Source organism: Protobothrops mucrosquamatus, unplaced genomic scaffold, assembly GCF_001527695.2.
Source record: "Protobothrops mucrosquamatus isolate PMUCROS unplaced genomic scaffold, P.Mucros_1.0 scaffold429, whole genome shotgun sequence".
In the NCBI taxonomy this organism is placed as follows: Eukaryota; Metazoa; Chordata; class Lepidosauria; order Squamata; family Viperidae; genus Protobothrops; species Protobothrops mucrosquamatus.
Genome location: NW_015386754.1, coordinates 734,128 through 756,618, shown reverse-complemented (window position 1 = coordinate 756,618; position 22,491 = coordinate 734,128). Strand labels below are relative to the sequence as shown.

General features: G+C 35.0%; 1 protein-coding gene across 1 annotated transcript in view; it reads right to left on the bottom strand.

Annotated features, from left to right (window-relative positions):
• LRP1B (LDL receptor related protein 1B) overlaps positions 1 to 22,491 on the bottom strand; it is a gene marked incomplete at its 3' end in the record, with an annotated part of 540,296 nt that overhangs the window by 148,302 nt on the left and 369,503 nt on the right. Inside the window, exons 20-25 of the mRNA XM_029284208.1 lie at positions 14,803 to 14,883; positions 12,533 to 12,697; positions 7,855 to 8,037; positions 5,386 to 5,586; positions 4,073 to 4,318; positions 2,262 to 2,459 (exon numbers count right to left, since the gene is read on the bottom strand). Of these exons, the coding sequence (XP_029140041.1) occupies positions 2,262 to 2,459; positions 4,073 to 4,318; positions 5,386 to 5,586; positions 7,855 to 8,037; positions 12,533 to 12,697; positions 14,803 to 14,883 (1,074 nt within the window). The remainder of the gene's footprint in view (positions 1 to 2,261; positions 2,460 to 4,072; positions 4,319 to 5,385; positions 5,587 to 7,854; positions 8,038 to 12,532; positions 12,698 to 14,802; positions 14,884 to 22,491) is intronic.

Below are 22,491 nucleotides of genomic sequence, written 5' to 3'. Positions count from 1 at the left end.
AAATAATTTTTACAAATTATTTTATAAGTGCACCAAAAATTCAAGAAAAAGAAGAAATACTTGCTCCAAAACTGCTACATGTTCATTTAATTTCTGCAATTTCCATGTTAGTATAACAATTTATTAAAGACTAACAAAAAATTCTGAGGGCATTTTCAGAAATAAACTGCACTGAATTCTACAGATGTATTGTGAATATCTTCTGTTAGAAACCTTTATTGGTGTTTTGCATTTATCTCCTATGCATTTCATCTTTCTGAATTCAAGTCTTATTGTAAGAATTAAAAAATAAAATAACACTGTAGAATATATCCTTTACATGCTTCCTGTTTAATGTTTGTTAGAAGGAATAACGGAAGCACAGCAGGGTAAAACTCTCCTCAATGTTCTGAGATGAAGGAACTGAGGGAACTCAATGATCAGCCAACACTTTATACATTTTGAGGATGGAAGGGATAAAGCTTTAAGAGAAAGCATTTGGATACAGTTTTTTCTGGAACTTTTTTCATGTAATAGCACAGGGGAAAAAATCACAATACAAGATTACAGAAATGAAAACACAACAAAAAACTTCTTTTTAAGTCTCAAGATTTTTATCTAGACATCAATTGGCTTTTCAAAAAGTAATAGGCAATTTTACAACAAAGTATGAGAAATAAAAAGGAATTGTATTGTTTCCCTTTCTGATATACCTAGCTTTTTAATATAAAACTATACAAAAAAAGAAGCACTTAAAGAAATAACTTGTATCTGAAACATGCTGGGCTTGATAATAAATATTCTAATAGAAGTTCCTCCTCTTTTTTTCTTTCCTTTTTGTTTGCATATTTCTTATGTGAAAATATGATAATTCAAAAGAAAATATAAATAGAATAATAGAGATATAAATATAAACTGAATAGACAGCAAACAATAATATTATCATTTTAACTCCTGGTTAATAGGTGTTTTGTGATTATCCATAACTAGCAAAGTAGCAATTTTTGAATATACAAATTAACCTATAGTAGTCATTTGGGGTGCATGACCAAAGCACACTCAAAATTATAAATCTGCCAATTGATACCAAAGATTACCTTTAGCTGCTATGATCAAAGCAATGATTTAAGCAGAAAAATATTTAGAATCTAATTCTGAATCTATAAGGATACAGAATACATATGTCATTTTTGATCACATCAAAAGGCAAGATTTTAGGAACAGGTAGCTTTTTCATTGTATGTATTTTGAATCTATTTTAATCTTAGATCTGTCGATACCATTTTTACATTTTTAAGGACATGAGTCAAATGATAGGGCATTATTGGAAAGTTCAGTTCTGTAGCCTGTGTTTGAAATATCCCAGAAATTTCCACTTCTTCAGCCTTTGATAGAGATATGCTATAATGCTATAAGTTTTGATCTTGTCATAAATTTCATCAAAGAAAAGTATCTCAAATGCTGAAGCATTTGTTAGTATCTGAAAACATAGCTATTGCATTATTCATCCTACATTTCAGATAATGGCTGTTGATCTACTATGGAAAGAAGGCTTAAAATCAGTTGCTTGGATTGCATTCTCCTTATGAACTCAGTCACATTTACTTTTATTGGATACACACATATACACAAACAAACACACACACACACACACATACACACTGCTAAATGCAGTATCTGTAAAAGCATGTACCACATAAGTGACACGTATTTGAAAAATCCCAGTTATTTTCAGAAAGACAAAAAAGCCATGAAGAAAATATTAAATCACCAAACCCTCAAAACTATTTATTTATTTATTTAGCAAAATTATTTAGTTGTCCAGCTTACAATGCTGATTCCAGGCAGCTTACAACATTAAAAATCCACAATATAAAACCCCAAACCACTCCTGCAAGCAGCAACAAGCACAAACAAATCAATCACTTCATCGGCTTCATATCAACCCGAAGTCCTTAAGCCTACTGACAAAATTATGTCTTCAGATCCTTCTGGGAAAATATCAAGATGGGACCAATCTTATTTCTGGGGCAATGATATTCCTTAGGGAAAGAGCAACCACTGAGAAGGCCCTTTTTCTTGGCCCCATTTTATTCAACTTCCCATATATAATTCATTTAGAGTATGTATTGATGTACATATTTACCATTTAACTAATAAAATATATTTGCACATATTTATAATTTATATAATAAAAAACTTCCAATTATAACTTGTGCATCATGTTTCCTGAGTCCTGTACACTTAAGTTTAAAAAAAAAAATCTAAGCTCCATTTCATACCTCCAGTTTCAGAAAGCTTGCCTCTGTAAATTTTATCTTCTACTACATCTGTCCAGTATAGTAAGCTCTGATTGAAGTGAAAATCAAGTGCTATTGTATTTCTTAAACCAGGAACTAATAAGCTGTAGTCTCGTTTCTGCAGATCAATCCTTCTGATCTCATGCCGAATAGAGAAAATGATGAATGGTTCAAAAGGATCTGGGAACACAACAATACATTTTGTGGTTAAACCTAATCAGTAACAGGTTATTATAGTAAAGCAAATGTCAGACTTATCCCTAGCAGATTAGATGGGAGTCTATTAAACAGGTACACAAGAATCCAGGAACTTTCAATATGGATTTTTATTGTAGGAAAGCTAAGAAGTCCTTATGAAAGAATTCCAGTAATAGTCTCCCAATTCTAGGTTAGTTTTTTTAACTATTACACTACGAGTATCAGAATTGTCTGCCAGAACCAAGCCAGAGAATTTTATTGATGTATTTCTTGCTTGATTACTCTATATGCTGGAGAGTGTGTTCATAGGAATTGGGAAGAATTATTGATAACTGGAAGATAATAACCATTTTTATTCCAAAATATACCTGTATGATATGTGCAAAAGGTTTTTTTTAATTTAACTTTATAGTATACAGGTATTCCCTTTCTAATCACGTATAAGAAAATGGGAAGCTTTTACTTCCCAATATTCCATTATTTTTCTTAACAAATGTCTTTAATATTTTATAGATCTTGGAGGCACTGACCAACCTCAACCCTTTTTTTAACCTGTTATTGTTTTACCTTAATTTGTTTTATGACAAATGCTCCATAAATATGATAACTCATTCAAAGAAAATGAAAAGGGCTTATGGGTTTGTTATAGAAGCTTAAAGATATAAATTTGATAATATATCTAATAAACATGGAAAAATAAAAGAAACAGTCTTCAAAATGTTTTTTTTTAATTCTTGGCCATTTAGTATATGAACTACATGTAAAATGTTGTATGATGTAAAAAGTGTGTGGCTAGGTGGGTATGGCTGTTAGCATCTTCCTTCCTCCCCGCTCCTTTCCTCCCTCCCTCCTTCTTAATGCACAATTCAAGTTTACACAGTTAGACTCAAAAACAGTGGTCCCCTACCATTGCAAGAATAAAGACAGTTAAAGAAGATACTTCATGTGTAGCCGTCCTCGATAAAATATATATACAACTTTTGAATCACAAATTTCTTCATTATTGTTGGAAACGGAAAAATGAAATTGCATTTCACATATATCTACCGATACACAGAAAGCCAAATAGTCAAATGCTTTCTCTGATCAGTGAGATTGAATCAAGAGCATTTAAAAAATGGTTATCAAAAAAGTTGATATAACAAATGAACTTTCAGGGAAAGGCATTAATTTGTTGCCGTCCACTTTCTATATTTGGCTTCTACAAACACTTTCATATCTAGACCACTATATTTTTAATTCACGTTTTAGAAAAATATTTTTTAAATTTGTCATTCAATGGCATTTATCTTACATAAGAAATAACATCTGATGGTATAGGTTATTTTTTGTTATTAAAGGAAACAAAAAAGGACATAAATATTTGCATAAAAATATAATTCAGTATCATCAAGTTCTGCATTGCATAATATCTTATACAATTTTTATGTCTTCTAAATAGAAACAAATTGTGAAGCATCTGTATCAAAAAAGTTAAAGCTTAAACAACCCAGGACTCCTTCTGCTTCTCTAAAGCAAATGGATCATTTTGACATAGTAAAATGTTTGTAAGAGACACTTTGTAATAGTGAATAGATAAGTAAATGTCAGCTTACCGATATTGGCACAGCTTTCGCCATCTTTACTAAGTTCCCAACCTTCATAACAGGAGCACTTAACAGCATTTTTATGCTGTTCACATACTTGGCTGCATTTCTGATGTTTGGTGCAATAATCTACATACTCACAGGTCTTATTGTCTGAATTTAAGTACAGTCCTGGGGGGCATGAACAGACAATTCTGCCTCCAGGAACTACTGAACACTGGTGGCTGCATCCACCATTGTTAAGTGAACATTCTTCTGAAATAAGAATAGTAATCATTATTATTTTTTAAATAAAAACAGGTGGAAATGTGTTTGTCAGACATAAATTAAAATTTAATCTATTATCGCAGATATATTTTATAAGATTAGATCTAGTAGACTGCAGAATAAAAGGTATATTTCAGAACCATAGAATTCTTTGGCAATCAGTTCGCATATATAAATAATAAAGTCTGCAGGTTTAAAAATAGAGTAATAAAAGACAAGGTGGATGGTTTCATAAACTGGAATAATAAAAATTAAATTTATTAGGGATAAATATCTCATATATTGCATAAAATGTAGACCATGATTGCCTTTGCATACAAGTGCTATATAACAATCTTCTGTATGTGTCAGAGAAGAGAACTAACACCTGCTGCCCTGCTATGCTGTTTATTTTGTGTTCACTTTATGCTTTTCATTTGTATGAAAAAAAAATCTGGGAATGCATCATAATCAGAGCATGAATTTGTTTCAACATCCAATATATCGTTAGAAAGAGGAAAATTATGTAGTTCGATACAATTAATTTTATTAATTTTCAATTAATGCCAGATAAATTAGAGCTGCATTGTTGGGGTGAGGGAGGGAAAAGTGGAAGGGAGGGAAGGAAAGGGAAGGGGAGAGGAGAGGAGAGGAGAGGAGAGGAGAGGAGAGGAGAGGAGAGGAGAGAAGAGAAGAGAAGAGAAGAGAAGAGAAGAGAAGAGAAGAGAAGAGAAGAGAAGAGAAGAGAAGAGAAGAGAAGAGGAATCTGCTGGCCACCTGAAACAAAGTGACTTCATCCATTCTTTGAATTCTATTCAGAACTTTGGTATATAAACATTTAGAATTTTTCTCCTTTGAATTTGGTTTTTTTCAGTAATGGACAAAATGAAAGCAGAGCAATTTTTCAGCATGGCATTAATTTCAACCATATAAGGATATGTTGAGAATATTTCAATTATCAAACATATTAAAATTTACATAAGGGATGTGGCTGGGGTGGAAGAGTCTGGATACATTATCTAGGGACCATTATTTATTTATTTTTCATACATCTGCATTTGTTCAAGTATAATTACCACAAAGATCATCTTCATCAGATCCATCAGGGCAATCTCTTATTCCATTGCAAAGCTTTTCAGGCTGCAGACAGATGGAAGTGTCATTAGCACATGGATATTTTGGTGGCCCACACATATAGCCTTCACAATTATCTTCATCAGACTGATCCTCACAATCAATGTCTCCATCACACAGCCAAGCTTTGCTAATACATCTCCCTTAAAGAAAAGAGAAAATAAACATATTGATTCCTTTTCTTAACAAGGCTAATTAGTCTTTCATAATTTATTTTTAATTCCACTATTTTATAGAACTTCAAATGAAGCAACGTTAGCCATTTCCCAATCTTTTATTTCAGAGAGAAGAAGCATATATTGGAAATAGCTATATGGAACTATAAATAAAAGCCATTTCAAATGGGAATCTTCTGAAACTTTTGTGAGATTTTTATTCTGTGTATAGGGAAAACTGCTTTTTCTTTGGGGAAAATAAAAAAAAAAAAAAGTTAAATTTAATTAAAGTTAAAGTTAAAGTTAAAATTAAATACTTTAAAATAATATATAAAATAAATAAAATAAAATTATTTCTTTCATTGTGTATGTGTGACTGCTGTATTATGTGACTAGATAGCTAAACTTAAGGATTTTGATTTCTTCTTTTTAAAATCAATATCTTTCAAGCCATTTTATGGGGAAATTTATGGACTTTGGTAAATATTAAAAAAGAAGAAAAATATTTCTCATCTGAATTAACAAATGCTAGAAGCATAACAATTTTCAACCCAATTGAATTGGGTTCAATTAACAGGGAACCCAGTTAATTGACAAATATTGCATTTGATCTAATTATGAGATTCAAGTTTAAGGATGTGTATTACTGATTTTTGTTTCTAGAAGGAGCTAGTGAAAGAAAAGAAAACAGCTGCCAAATGGCCGATTACTGATCTATTATAAACTCTAATTTTCTCAGAACCTTGTTTCAGAATGTTCTTATTCAAGTTCTAAAAGATATGTCCAAATTGTTCTCTAGGACTAGGTAACTGAGTATTTTTTTCTCTTTTCATCATTCTAAGTAATAAATTAAGAGCAATATAGGTAAAAGCTGGGATGCATATTTCTATTAATTTATTAATGACTATCAACTTTGTAAAATATTTTACCAATGTTGCATTGTGCAATATTGGTAAAGGTGGATTATGCAATTTGTTTCTAATCATATACTGAGGCTGAAAGAAAGGAACATGACTGTTGTTAAAACGTATTTCTTTTTTTCTCTATAATATGCCAGAAATGTGATCATGGATTGTTGATAGGACTTTGAAATCCACAGACAAAAAGTCTATTTTCCACCAAGTAAATCCTCAGACAAAGTTTTGATCAAGTTTTCATGCCAAATGTCAAGTGATGGTTAGTGTGCTAGTCTATACCATTCTATATTTTATTGTATTTGGTAGCTACATGTGGAGAATCATCATGGTCAACATCCACATCATTTTTTTACAGGTTTGGCAGACACTATGGAAATATATTCATTAAGGAATATTATATTAACTTTTATTTATAGCTATATAAATTGAACAATAAATATGCATGTATATGTGCTGATATAATCAGTTTTCCATTCATTAAATGATATGCCCTTATTAATTCATTTTTCTTACAGGACATATCCAAGATGAATCATGATAGCACTACAGTTACTGGTTACCAAGTTGTTGGGGTTCAGAATGTCCCAAACATAATGAAATTAAACCTAATTATATAAATATTATTTTCACTTTATAGTGATTAATTGATGGAGAAGTTTATTTTACTATCCACATTTCCCAACACAGTACAAACATGGTCTCAATATTACATAATCTACTTCTAGAGATTAGTTTTAATTAATGGGTTTCTTTATGATCAGTAATCAAATAACATGCATTGTTGTAAAACGTTAAGCTTAATATATAAAATTAAAACTTTTATGGCATTTATATTATTTTGCAATGGCAGTTAAGCAGAATTTTGCAACTCTCTAGAAATTACCCATTGACTAAACAGGTAAAAGGAGTAGGATAAAGTCTTTAAAAAAAACAATTTCCATGGCAGTTAGTTAATATAAGCATAATTAAGGCATAGGCCAAATAAAAGATGCAGTGAAGAAGGACATGGACAATTGATACAACCTCTTTCAGCACATGGGGCAGAGAGTGAAAAAGCTGATGAAAAGAACATATATGACCAAGCTAAGGCAAGAGTTCTCCTGTGATTGGGCAAAGAATGTTGGTAAGATGGGAAGATTCTGAACTATGTTTTCTAAACAATCCTAAATTATAAACTTTGAGCTATAGCTTAATTCTTTTCATAAGAAGCGTGTAAAAAAACCCCCACTCTATTTCAACTATAATAAGGCTGATTCAAAGCCAAATGAGGAAAATAGTTCTACAATGCTAACAATAAAATAATAGTTTTAACTTTGCATAAACTGTTACCCTTTAATACCTGTAGCCTTGCAGGAAAACTTTGTTTTGTCGTCACATGGTCGTATAGTTCCATTACAACTCTTTTCATCACTGCCATCTTCACAGTCCTTTTCTCCATCACAGTGCCAAAGCTCAGGAATGCAGTTTCCATCTGGGTAACATTGAAATTCTTTTCTACTGCATCTCCCAAGAGAAGCTATCTCTAACATTAAAAAAAATGATAATACAAAATCAGTTAAGAATTTTTTTTTTTTGATAATTTGTATCATTTCCAATATGCTTCAATTGCTACTTGGACACAGTCAAGGAAGCGATATTCAGTATTGTATTCTTTTTGTAAAGAACCACATTTTTATTATATAGAAAAGAAAAATTATACTGTTCTAATGCAGAGCCATATTTTTACCATATGGACTCAATTACACATTAATATACGAGGATGTAAGTGTGTCTATTATCTTTCTACAAAATAGATCATGAAAATTGTCACTTTCATCTTAAGCAATGTTCCAATAATCGACTTTTTCCCATTAATTACATGTATGTCTATTCAATTCAATCATGTGAGCAGAGCCAGTATATACTTCTCCATTATAATAGATAAGTTTATTTTATATACTGTTCACTGTTTTGCACCAGTGTGAATTTCATTGCAGAAATATAATTGGAACTACAGTGGTGATATCCATTTCAACCCTTTGAGCTATCATATTATAAATTGTTCTTTGGCCAAAGAGACATCCACAGAATGAGAACAGTTCTATGCGATAAGTGTAGAAGAATGGGGGGTTTTTTCCCCCAATGACAAAATCACAGATAATGAATGTCAGAATTTCAGCCTATGGAAAAGAAAGGACAAAAAAGAATAAAATAACTTTCATGATAAGAGCAGCAAGACAAGACCAAAGATATATTGATATATCTTGATCTAACACCAAATTGTAAATGTGTTACAATTCAACTTCCATTCTCACAGCTTGTAAAAAAGATTTAAAAAATTCTGAAGTGGACTTAGAATTTGACAGTCATAAATGTGAAAATCGGTTGTAAAGATACATTTTCATTGCAAACTGAAATTGTGTCCACGAAAGCAGAACCAACCATTGTGGCAAAGACCAAAGAACCAGTGATTAGACCAGTTCTTTGGAATCTTTCCAGACAAGGACAGTGGTGGCAAACCTATGGCACGAGTGCCAGAGGCGGTACTCGGAGCCCTCTCTGTGGGCACATATGCCATCGCCCCAGCCCTGCCTCCCCCCATGGCCGCCTCACTAGCAGCCCCCCTGGAGGAGAGCCGATCCGGGTGCAGCCCGCGCGGAGCAGCACAGCCAAGCACATGGCAGCTGAGCAGCAGGGACAAGACTCCACCCTCGCGCCCTGTTGCGCGCAGATGCTGCTGCATGGTGCAGGCAGAGGGCATGGCCACCATGGCACTGCAGGGCCACGTGGGCGATCTGCAGCAGGCCATTGAGGCAGTGGGTGGCCCTGCGGGTGGTGTGGGAGTGGAGCAGGGTGGGGGTGGAGTGGGGGCGGGGCAGAGGGCACAGTGGTTTTTGGGCACTCGATCTCTAAAAGGTTTGCCATCACTGACATAGGAGATCACACATATCATATATCACTAATAAATGTAGAACTTAAGTAATATCTTTTGAGGAATTTGCATTCAATAACATTTGGAGGACCATACATCCAAACCTGACATAATCCAAAGCTCCAAATATTACTCATTTATCTCTTTTATGCATATGGTACTTTTCCATTTAAAATGAAAGACAGGATGTAAATATTTCTCTCCTAGGTATCTAATGTTACAGTGCATGTTGAAGTGTATGAAAGTATTTATTGAAACATAATTTTTAGAGTTGTAAAACTGAGTTCCAAAAAAGATATGTATGGCAGTTTAACATCATGTAAAAATATAATCTGTGGATAAATACCTATTGATGGATAATTTATGTTGTTTTAATAATATTTAAACAGACATTCAATTGATATTAAAAGTATCACTATGAGAGAAAGCTACAAAGAAAAAATGTGTTATATTTTAAACCTATCTGGAATTTTCTCCTACAGAAAACACAGTAGAAAAAATATATCTCGCTGTACACTACAAGAATAGAAAAAGTGGTTTCATTTAAATTAAAGGATTTTCATTTTTGAAAACTTTCAGCTATTGAAAATTGCTACAGATGCATATTATCCTCAATGAAACTGAAACTACTGAATTAGGATTGCATTGCATTGTGTAGTGACTGTTTACATTAAGCAGCAAAATAATTACTGAAATCTGTTTATGGTTACTAGAGTGTAAATTAAACTGAAAATAATAGGACAGTACTTCCAAGGAAGAATGCACAAAATTGCATTTTTATTTTTTCTAAAGCAATGGATTATTGGAAGTTACACAGTGGGTTTGGAAATCTATCTTTCTGTTTGTGTGAGCATAGGAAAGAATAGCTGTCAGAAAACAATCAAAACAAAAACAAATTGGTGCAGTACTTTAGAAGAACCTGCCAGTTTAAAAAAGAACTGAATCCAGTTAGAACAAAGAATCCAGTAAAAATCCTCCAATTCATCCCAAGTGGGTGGAGGGCAGTTAGTAAACAGCTTGGAATAGGGCCAACTTTTGCATTACTCCTGTCCCATTTTCCTTCTTGGAATGTGACCCTGAATAAACCATTTGCAGCCTATCCCACAACTCTCAGAGCAGGCATATCCCCAAAAATGCTTAAGGGGAGAATAGCAATGCATACCAGCTCATGCTGAAGAAAACAATGTGCCTGACTAGACCCTCTCTCTCTCCCTCCCTCCCTCCCTCCCTCATTCTCTCTCTTTCTTCTGTCTCTCTCTTTTTCCCTCTCTTTCTCTCTCTGTCCAAGAGAAAGGGAGAGGAAGAGAGGGAGGGAGAGGGAATGAAAGAGGGAGAAACAGAAACAGAATTAGTCCACAGGGAGAACATGTTGATCTGTAACACAGAAAAAAATACAGATGCCGCCTATGGCCACTGATGGTGATGAATTTTGGAAAGTGTAATGCATGCTTTCTCTCTCTCTTATTAATATTTTGTACATATGTAAGTATTACAAGTTACTTAAAACATTTTGCAGTTCCTTTCAATGTAAGCAATTCAAAAAATTAATAAAAGTGGCTAAGTATCAAATACTACTGACTATAAGAAAAAGAGGAAGAGATTCCTGTGTTCTTTTCAGAGGTTGTACTTATTCCTATGAGTCACGGGTATATTCTTTTCCAATGAAAGTGTTGAAAAGTGTTAAGCAGGACAAAATGTTCATTTATCAGATTTCAGAGTCGTGAGATATATCTGATAACTTGTCTAGCAAAAAAAAAAGTATGATCAAAAAATCCAAAGTTTCACTATTTTTTCATAATTCAAATTCTCCTTGAACAAATTATACCAAATAAGGAATCTGTAGCAAACACTAGTTGGGATCATCATCAGTACAGAGACTGCTATATAAAATATGCAGTATATTGTTTTTATAGATTGATAACTCATTCTACTACCTAGGCCCGTGGTGGCGAATCTGTGGCACGCAGAGCCCTCTCTGTGGGCACTCGTGCCATTGCCCCAGTCCTAAGTCTTCAGCTGGGTTTTATAAAACCTTTTCACTTTAGGCCTCCACCGCCATGTGCAAAAAAAAAAAAAGATTCAATCAATCAATCAATCAATTTCAACTTCTTAGGGGAAAAAAAAGATCTCGCAAACTTGGAATTGATTGATTGAACTTTTTAGTTCTACCCAGTCTGCCGTTACCACCGCAGCCACACCCACCCAATGGGCCACACCCACCCAATTGGCCACACCCACCCGGCACATGACAATACATAAGTGGGTTTTGGGTTGCAGTTTTGGCACTCGGTCTCTAAAAGGTTCGCCATCACTGACCTAGACTATCCTTAAATATGCACATTCCATCCAAGCAGATTGAAAGAAACTATATTTTAGTGTACTGATATGAACTGAATTCTTCACCTTGCCTTAGACTGCAGCATATTATTGTTTTTGCCCTTTGTGAACAGTATTTAACATATTGTAGCAGAATTTTTAACATAATATTCTTTTCCTCTGATTCTTATTTAATAATAGTTCAAATTACAAACAATATGTTTGAAACTGCACTGTTATATTGTTTTAGTGAACTAAAGCAAAGTCATATTAAAAATCAGGACTGGTTCAAATGATTTATCTGCCCCCCCCCCGCCCATCATCATGCATAGTACAAAAATATTTTCCCTCTCCCAGACAGTAAAATACAATATCTAATTTTAAACAAAAAAAACCTATCATGCTCCCCTTTTATCACTACTAAAAAACAGCTGCCTTTAGTGAATTGTTCACTCACTTTATATTAGAAATGATGTTTTATTATGACCAAGTTATAACTTAAAAGATATTCCCTGATGTGTTTTATATATGTATGACACATACACACACAGAGCCCCAGACCCAGACACCCAGACATCCACACACACAAAGATACATATTCCTACCTTCACCATTTATTGATATATATATTACAATTGGCATAATTCAGTAGGAATAAAATCTTATATTAATCATCTTACTCAGCTAAAATCATGATCCTGACTATTATTTCATTTCACAAAGGTAAGCATTGTACTGGAAGTTGATAGGCATTTTACTAGAAGTTGGGAGGGGGATATAAAACACTGACCTTTGGTGCAATTTGGTTTAGTTTCATCACTGAAATCTCCACAGTCATTGTCTCCATCACAAGCCCAGTGACCTGGAATGCACCGGCCAGTAGAGCACCTGAACTGGTTGTCAAAACATGAATGAAGACAGCCCAGTTCATCACTCCCATCACCACAGTCATTATCTGTAAAAATGCATGAGTATTTTATTCATGCCCAATTTATTACTGTATTCTATAACTAAGCAGAAACAGTAGAATCACCTTTTTATTTCCTTCAGTTTCGTAAAGCCCAGAATTAATGTATAGAGTTAGAATAGAGTTACTTCAGCAAAGTAAGATTTGTATGATGGTGAAGGTACAGAGAGTATATAGATTTTAAATGGAATTGTAACAATCAGCTCTGATTTACCGAAATGAACAATTTTTAAAGTTTTTTTTTTAATTGTGAAAAGGAAATAAATGAGAAAGATACTTTGCTGACCTCTGTATATTACTCAGATTATATGCCAAATTGGTTTCTGCTCCAAAGCAACTAGAATAACATTAAAAACAGAAGCTAGGCTTCGCCGAATGGCAGATCACAATGGCAGACTACAATGACTTAGAGGCAGGGTAATTAATATTTATTTATTTAGCATATTTATAAAGCCAGCTATCTCACTAAAAGTGACTCTGGGTGGTGTACAAGAATCAAATAAAAGCACAGGTGCATTAAAAACCCAATCATTATAAAAATCATTATTTAGAAGGGAAATATTATAAAATATTAAAATATACAAACCGCACAGAAAGATCAAAACATAATGGAGTCATCTCAGAATATTTCCACTTCCCTGGGACCTCCAGGCCTGATAACATAACCAGCTCTTAAAATAATAGCCAGAATAGAGCTGACCTTGGGATAGGAAGGGAGAATGTTCCATAGAGCAGATCCTGTGGTAAGAAGTCCCACCTCCTGGGACCACTAAACATAACTGCCTAGCAGATAGTTTCTGTAACTTGCTTTGTCTGCCAGATTGAATGGGACAGGCTGATGTAGTTGGGGAGAGGCAGTCTCTCTAGTAAGCTGGTCCCAAAGCCAGAAAGAGCTTTAAAGATTAAAACCAGGACCTTGAATTGAGCCCAAAATTTCCATTGCTAAGCAAGACTGTTTTCATGAAACTTTGCCACTCTTTATGACCTTTCTTGCCATTTTTGTTCTTGTTAAGTGAATCACTGCACTTGTTAAGTTGGTAACATGGTGGTTAAGTGAATCTGACTTCCCCATTGACTTTGCTTGTTAGTAGGTCACAAAAGGTGATCACATAATCCTAGGACACTGCAATTGTCATAAATGCATGCCAGTTGCCAAGCATCTGAATTTTGATTATGTGACTATGGGGATGCTGCAACAGTCCTAAGTGTGAAGTAAAATAAATATTGTTTTATTTTATTTTGTGGTTTAAGGCATTCATTTAATATATTTTAAGCTGTTGGATAGTAATGGGGGGGTGTAACTAGAATAGATCAATCAAGCTCCACCATCAATTTCTTTTTGGAGTAAGTATAGAAGCATATAGAAATAAGTGATATAAGTGATATTAGAAATAAGTAAAACAGGTGCAGATAGATAGATAGATAGATAGATAGATAGATAGATAGATAGATAGATAGATAGATAGATAGATAGATAGATAGATAGATAGATACATAGATACATAGATACATAGATACATAGATACATAGATACATAGAGATAGATAGATAGACAGACAGATAGATAGATAGATAGATAGATAGATAGATAGATAGATAGATGATAGATAGATAGAAGTATAGTTATAGATAGATAGCTAGATAGATAGATATGCAAATAGCATATACAATATCACAAATATTTAATTAACAGGAGACATAATGGTTTAAATAGTATTCTGTCACTTTCCATCTTTAAGCAGAAGTGAAAGGTCAGAAATCAATAAGATAATCCTATGCATTATACTTACATGATCAATTGGTAAATTCTTTAGTACATATTTATCTTCAAAACATTAGGTCACTTTTATAAGATTTAATGAAATCAATTTTTGTCACTCCTAGTGTATAAATAGTGGATTGGATGCTAACGTGGAACCTATTACATGAAACTTAACAGGTAACATGTAACATGAAAGCTAATTCCTACTACCATTACATGAAACTTTCAGTCTTAGCCACTTCAGGATTGGCTATGATACAGGGAAGCTGAGTAAGATTCCTGCGAGTTAGACAGAAACATTATTTGTGACTAGAGTTGAGTTGATTCTTACCTGTATCACAATGCCACTTGTTACTAATACATCTTCCATTATTACATATAAAATGAATCAGTGGGTCACAGGTTGGGAATTCTGGAGAAGAGAAGAGAAGAGAAGAGAAGAGAAGAGAAGAGAAGAGAAGAGTATATTTACTACAATATAAAGGCATCTATTATTTCATAAATTTTCAAAAACAACTGTTATTACATTGCTAGCTGTGTCAATTAGATATTATGTTATCTGAAACAGAAAAAAAGGTGTTTGTATGAATATAACATAATGTGTATATGAATATAACATAAGATAGTCCTCAGTTTATGACTATAGCTGGAATTGAAAACCTGGTCATAAGTCAGAATCAGAATAGAGCTGGAAGGGACCTTTGAGGTCTTCTAGTCTAACCTCCTGCTCAAGCAGGACATCCTATACTATTTCAGACAAGTGACTGTCCAGACTCTCCTTAAAAACTTCCAGTGACGAAGCACCCACAACTTCTGATAGCAAAGCTGTTCCACTGGTTAATTGTCCTCATTGTTAGGAAGTTTTTCCTTAATTCCAGGTTGCTTCTCTCCTTGATTAGTTTCCTTCCATTGTTTCTTGTCCTGCCCTCTGGTGCTTTGGAAAATAAGTTGATCATCTCCTTTCTGTGGCAATCTCTCAAATACTGGAATACTGCTATCATGTTCCCCCTAGTCCTGATTTTGATTCTATGCCACTGTTTATACAATCAAGGATTGTACTAGCTTTTTTGGCTCCTGCCGCAAACTTCTGGCTCATATTTAAGTGATCATCCACTAGGACTCCAAGGTCCCTCTCACAGTTACTGTTTTTGAGCCAGGTTTCATCTACTCTGTACTTGTGCCTTTGGTTTTTCCTACCTATATATAAAACCTTGCTTTTCTCCACATTACATTTCATGTTGTTGGATAGGACCCATTGTTCAAGTCTGTCAAGATCATTAGGATCATAAATCTAGGCACCCACATGCTGGAAGTGATTTTAAAACTTTTTTGCAATGGTTGTTAAATAAATGGGGCAGTTGTTAAGCAAATATAGTGGTTGTAAGTGCAAATTCATTTATTTGCATGGTCGTTTTTTGTTAGAAGCTGACAAAAAACATTGCAAATTCAGTCACATGACTACAGAATGCAGTAACTAGTCAGAAACCATGGGGGGGTGGTCTGATTATTTACAATGGATGGGGGTGTCTTTATGGGTTGTTAAGCACCCATTCCATGCATATTGTAAATGCAAATAGTCGTTCAGTGACTAGTCATAAGTCAAGGACTACTTGTATATTAAAAGAAAATAAGTACAATATTTTGCTAAAGCATTAAGCACAAATGTTTTTATTACACAAATTCCTAAACTGTCACTTTAAAGAAATTTCAGATATTTCTGATAGGAATAGCCTTTCTTAGCATACTAAAGGTATAAGAAGCCTAAAACATGAAAACATCACAGGAATTGTAACTGCTTCACAGCCTGTAGTGATTTGGTGCCCCTATGGGACAATGGTGTAATTCTCAAGGAATGTTTTATAGCTATCACCACAATAATAGTTTGGTGTTTATGCTAAACATCTGTGATCTTATGCACTAAAAACAAATTAAATATAGCATTAAGAAGGAAAGAACAGAAATAGCATCATAATAAAGAAGTCTTGTCACTACTGTCATATCATGATGCTTTTATGCTAAGTTCAGAATGAAAATAGAAGCAAGAAAGATTTACAAAGTCACTGGGGGGAGACTTTACTGTGGTGCTGTTTTTGCCATGGGAATTCTGACAATTATTTCATGGGTAATAAATGATCAACAATGACCTAGAATCCTGCCTCATCCTGAAAATATTCTAGTGATGAAGGAGCAGGAAGAGCTCAGAGTCCCTGAATATTGATTGGCACCAAGCATGTGAGGAAAACATAATTTTGTGAACATGAGAAACAGTGGTAGCAATACGGTAGTGCAGAGTTCAGATTTAACTGATTTGGAATTAGCAGAGCATCCTTGTAACAGTTGGCAGAAATGTTGAAAGAAGTTGTGTAGATTCAACTGGTTCACAATCCTGGGAAATTACATACTTAAGATAATCCTGAATCCTGATGCTACCTGCATGCAATAGTCATGCACAGTTCAAATCCAGCCTCATCTTTGGGATTGGGATTTCTGCCCATGCTAACTGGTTACAAATAGTTTTTAAATTATGTAAGAATCAAACATTTCTCTATATCTGTTTATACACTGAGAAGTATTGATTAAAAAACCCATGGCAATTTAATGGAAAGTTAGGAAGTCTCTGTGAAATGAAATGGAAATGAAGCGAGCTAAGCACAAAGACACCTGGAGTGGCATGTGTGTGCGTGAAAAAATATGTGTCGTTATGCTACTATACAAACCACACCTCTTACTGTATGTGCGTGTGTTACATCACAACACATATTCTATCACTTTGGCATCACTATAATTAGGAACAGTCACCTATACGTATGCATCATAATGTCCTGAGGTCCCAAGGGGCCAGCAGATATTTACTTTGGTATATGCCAAGATCACCTTCCATTCTGAATTTTTACCAATTCTTTTAGTTAATAAAAATAAAACTATGTATGAAATTGCTAGCTTCCATCATATCTTTTATATTCAAGACTATCTCTGAGCCCCATATAAGGGCTACAAATATTCTTAGAAAATAAAAGGATGAGTAGCAGCCCATTCCTTAGACAAAGATAAGATGGGGAAGCTAAAGCCTTTGGGAAGTGAGGGTTAGAGTGAGGTATGGTATAACCTCTCTGCTTTATCACTGGTTACCTATCACGCTAGTGACCTTTTGGTAAATGCCCAAGGGTGACATGCTGTCAACATTCCAGATATATCCACAAAACAAAAAATGGTGCTTAGCCCAGCCTAAGAGCACTTTATAACGTATATTTGGCTCAAAATAAGATTACTACGGCAAATATGGTATTTTTCAGGAAAAAAGACAATAGAAAACAGAATATGCTTGGATTTTCTGCATTAATTTAGCTATAATTGAAAAAACAAAACAGTAAATATTCAGTGTCAGTTATTAAAACTGCTTAAAGGTCATGTTCTACAGAAAAAACTATTAATTTTCAAATACATTTATGGTAGACTGATTTAATGCATGAACTATTTATGTAATCAAAATTTACTATATTTTGAAATGTCACAAATGTTGAGCTTAGTTACCAAAGATTTTCAAAAATATACTTTTAGAACTAAAATGCATTTGGCAAAATTCCAGTTTTGAAAAACAGTGGTTCATTGTCTAGAAATATACAACTGTCTCCTATTTCTTTCTTTCTCTCTCTTCCCTCCCTCTCCTAGACTGGTCAAGTTTCAATAAACACAAAGCACTGAAATATATATATTTACTAATTCGAAATTAATCTTAATTGAACAATTTTGCTCACTAGCTTCTGCAAGCTCTTTATCTATACTATATTCTTGAAAGTCCAATTTGTCTTCTATATCTCTTCTATGTCTATTTATTTCTTTACTTTTATATATTTACTTCTATATTTCTGTAATCTCAATTACTTTATTTCACTATTGTCATTCTTTATAGAACCAAACTCCTTTTCTACAAATTTAAATATGTCTTTTAATTTGTTTTTTTTTCTATTTCTGTGCTGTCACAATCTTTACTTTTTTGTGTGCCTTTTCTGCTTGTTTGTTCCTGACTAGGCTTCTTAACTCTTCTCCTCTTCCAAATCTTTGCTCTCTCTGAGGTAAACAACTCACAAAACTTTTTCCTCATACCAGCTCTGAGGGAAGGAAATAAACACCTTTTTCTCTCTCTCTCTTCTACTTTTCTCAGATGCTGCCCTTTCTGGTTGCCTTTTTCTCTTCAAGCTTATCTTCTAGTACTCTCTTCACTTTGACCTCTAGTCTGACTATATTTATTCAGCTTCTTCCTCCATGAGGCCTAGGACTAAAGAACTCCCAGGCAGCCATCCTGTGTTCCCTCCTCCTCCTTGCCTCTTCCTAACATGGCTGTTTGCTTAAGCTTGGTACTTTGCTTTGGAATATGCTGGTCTGTCATTTATTATTTTGTATTTAATTAAACTGTTTCTAAGGGATCCTTGATCCTCTCTGAGCTTGGTTGTTTTCTTGCAGAGGTTTCATTACCCAAACTAGATCTCATCAGTGCTAGTGTTATAAGGACCCCTCATTATAGTAGGCCACAAAAAGCAATATTATCGCTTTTGACATTTTTCATTTTAAAAGGTATTTTAAGAGGTATCACTTGTTAATTGATAGCATTTAAATTTTTGTGTTCTATTAAAAAAGGGCTAATTTCATAATGAATAATGTTAAGGTGACCAACCGTCCTCCTTTAGGGAGGACAGTCCTCCTTTTTTAAGTTCTGTCCTCCCTCGAAAAGTGTCCTCCTACATGTCCTCCTTTTCGATATTTGAAGACTAATCTGCAGGGCTTTTTTTTTCTCATAGAATGCTCAGAACGGCGTTCCAGCACCTTTTTTGATGGTTTTTTTTCAACTTTTGCATGAGCTGTGCTACTCCCACTATTGGCTTTCAAAAGCCAATAGGAATTGCTGCTGAGCGCGCCAAAACACCCAGCTGGCAAACTTTGCACATGTAAGTTGTCTGCAGCGAAGGCGAATTGGCAGGAACTTTGCACCCCTCCCTGCTACCCAACTACACCATCTCCTAGACCTAGTTAGTCCCAAAGATACCTGGAGGAGACTGGAGTGGCGACGCCACGGTAACTTTCTTTTGATCTTTGGCCCTGCTAGGGCAATAATGGCTGCAGGCATAAGAGGCAGGGGCAGCGGGGCTCCTGCGGGCAGGGGTGTGTGAGGGGCGGCGGTGGCCAGCTGCCCCCCGTGCTGTGGGAGCCGCGGGGCCTGCTCTACACGGGGCTGTGCAGGGTGGGCGGTGGTGCTGGTGGGGCGGCTGCAGGTGGGGTGTGTCAACGGCAGGCTGCCCCCCAGGGCCGGAGCCGGTACAGCTGGTGCTTTGGGAGCCACGGGGCCTGCTCTACACGGCGGGGCAGCAGTGCTGGCGGGGCAGCTGTGACAAAAAAGAAAACATTTTGGGCTATCTGCAAAGTGAGAATTATAAACTTTAGGGGGGGGAATTGACCTTTCTGGATTATAAATACTACTCAGTTGTGACTCTAAAGCTGTTTGCAGAGAAAGGAAAATCCTGATTTTTGGCTATCATGGAAAATCAGAGATCTGCAGAAAGAATATATCAAGAAAAAACAAATACTTTCCAGGAGGAGATGTATGCTATGTTGCAACTAGTTCAAACAACATTGATCTCAAGCCATGATGAAATTAAAAATAACTTTGAAAATATAAATGAATACATCTCCAATTTAACTTTACAACAAAAAAACTCTCAAAAAGTAAAAATAGAGAGCAAGCAGATAAAACAGACAACTGAAAATAAACCAGAGGAAAGAGATTTAAAGATGGAACCTAACAATAGAAGGAAGTATGACTTAACCCAGGTGGGAAAAAACTTGCAGGAAATATTGGATATGGAAAAGATAATTTATATTCTAAGATCACAAAATTAGTCTGAGGACAAGAAAAAAGATTCAATAAAATGGATTACAGAGCTGTCAGGAGAACTACAAGAACTTAACAGACAAAAAATGATAAGAGAAAATGATAAGAGAAAGAAAGCGAAAAGATTTTCAATGAATATGAATATGAATATGAAGGGGCAAAACCTTCCCATAAAAACATCTTACTTGATTTGCCTTTTGTACTTACAACATCTACAAGACTATGGGAAGACTCTTTGATTCAGTGAAGCATATTGATCAGGAAAGATGTTTGGCAAAAAAAAAAAAAGGCTAAAGTGAGAATTAAGAAATTAGATGATGGGACTTATTAGAGGGAATATTTAAAAATTAAACATTTGTTTGAATATGGTTAAAGAAATAGAAAGTTTTTGGATATAAATGAATTTTAGTTAAAGAGGGATGAGCCCCTCAAATAACTTAGTGTTTTTTCTTGCTTTTTTCTTTTGTTTTTTGACATGAGAAATTTAAAAATGTTGAGATAGTTTATATAAAGGAAATGTCTTAGATACTTAAGTGTAATTGATCTTAAGAAAACTTTAATGGATAAAAATGTTTTGAATAGATCTAAAAGATTAGATAATTGCATTAGCAGGTGCGACACATGATGTGGCGTCCTGCCGCGAGTGGCTGAAACTGGCCACTTGCCAAGTGGGGGGCATGGCGGCCCTGGCTACCAGTTTGGGAGCCTGAGGCAAAGTACAGTAAGCGGGGCCTGTGGGTCAGATCCCCCCTCCCCCACCGGCTTCAACTTATGTCAGCAACACTGGCAGCTTCCCCCCTCTTCTCACCTCGTGTCTACTGTAGCAACCAGATGGAATCAGCAGCTGCGCAGGCTCTTAAGTAGGGCTTACTTTTGGGTAGGGCTTATATTAGGGCTATCCCTAATATTTTGGGGGGTAGGTCGTATTTTTGGGAAAAAACGGTGTGTGTGTGTGTGTAAAGAGAGAATGTTTAGCCTTTAAGAGAAGGAGCCTCAAAAAGCATGATGCATCAGAATAATTACATGATTTTCAAAATATATAAAGAGCATGTAATTTAATTGCCACTTTTCACAAGTTTTGATGCAATGTAGCTGATAAAACCCAGAATATCAACTTAAAAATGATAAAAGACCATTTAACAATGGTTTTAATCCTTTTAATCCTGCTGTTTTTCTCCCTCAATTAGAGGTGTAGATAGTTTTTATGGCCACAGTAGCATTCTTTTTCATTTTTATGGCATGTGAACACTATACATTAAGATATATTCAACTTAGTGACTTTATACTATCTTATTAAGCTGAGATATTTTTTTTTTGAGGATAGAAGATAAATGTGAACTGAAGGGGACTTAATTTAGATTCTCATTAATAAAAGACAGTCATTTTCCCAGAACAAAGCTAGGAACCCGAGTTCAGAATTTCTGCTGATCTTATAAATCCCAAGCAATGAACCACAGTAGCTTTTTTACCATAAGAGCTAAACCAATAGTCATGCCTCCTCTGTCAGCACTGTGTGTGTAAGAAACCAGATGAGGTGGGACAAAGGAAGAACTAAAAAGGGTGTAGACTTGCATGTCAAAAGAGTAATCATAACAGCTGAATAAATATGTGGTTTCACTGCAGCAGAGTGGCCACACATATTATTTATGAAACAGCTTAATTTTGAGGTCACAGAGTTAAGGAAGATGGTTTACATTCTGCATATATTTTCTCTCCTAGTGAAGTCAGTGCAACTGAGCTTGCTAAGGAGGGAAGATTAACAGACCCCATCTCTGACTAATGACTATAAAAATGGTCAGATTGCAGAAGCCAGAGTAGTCCAGTTTTCATGCCAACGGCAATTATAGTCACAAAAATGTATAGAAGCATATTGATTTTCCAGCAAGATCTACATGCAGTACAAGTTTATACAGATATTCAGTACAAAAATCATAACATATCATCAGGGCTTTTTTTCTCGGAGAAAAGGTGGCGGAACTCAAACCTGGCCACGCCCTCATCAAACCCTAGGACCGCCCCTTTAGAGAACAGGAATGCAAGTAAAATTTGGGAGGGGCTATTTCCGGTGTGGGAGGGGCTATTTCCGGTGCGGCCGGCCCGGAAAAAGGTGCCGGAACGCGGTTCCGCCGCGTTCCG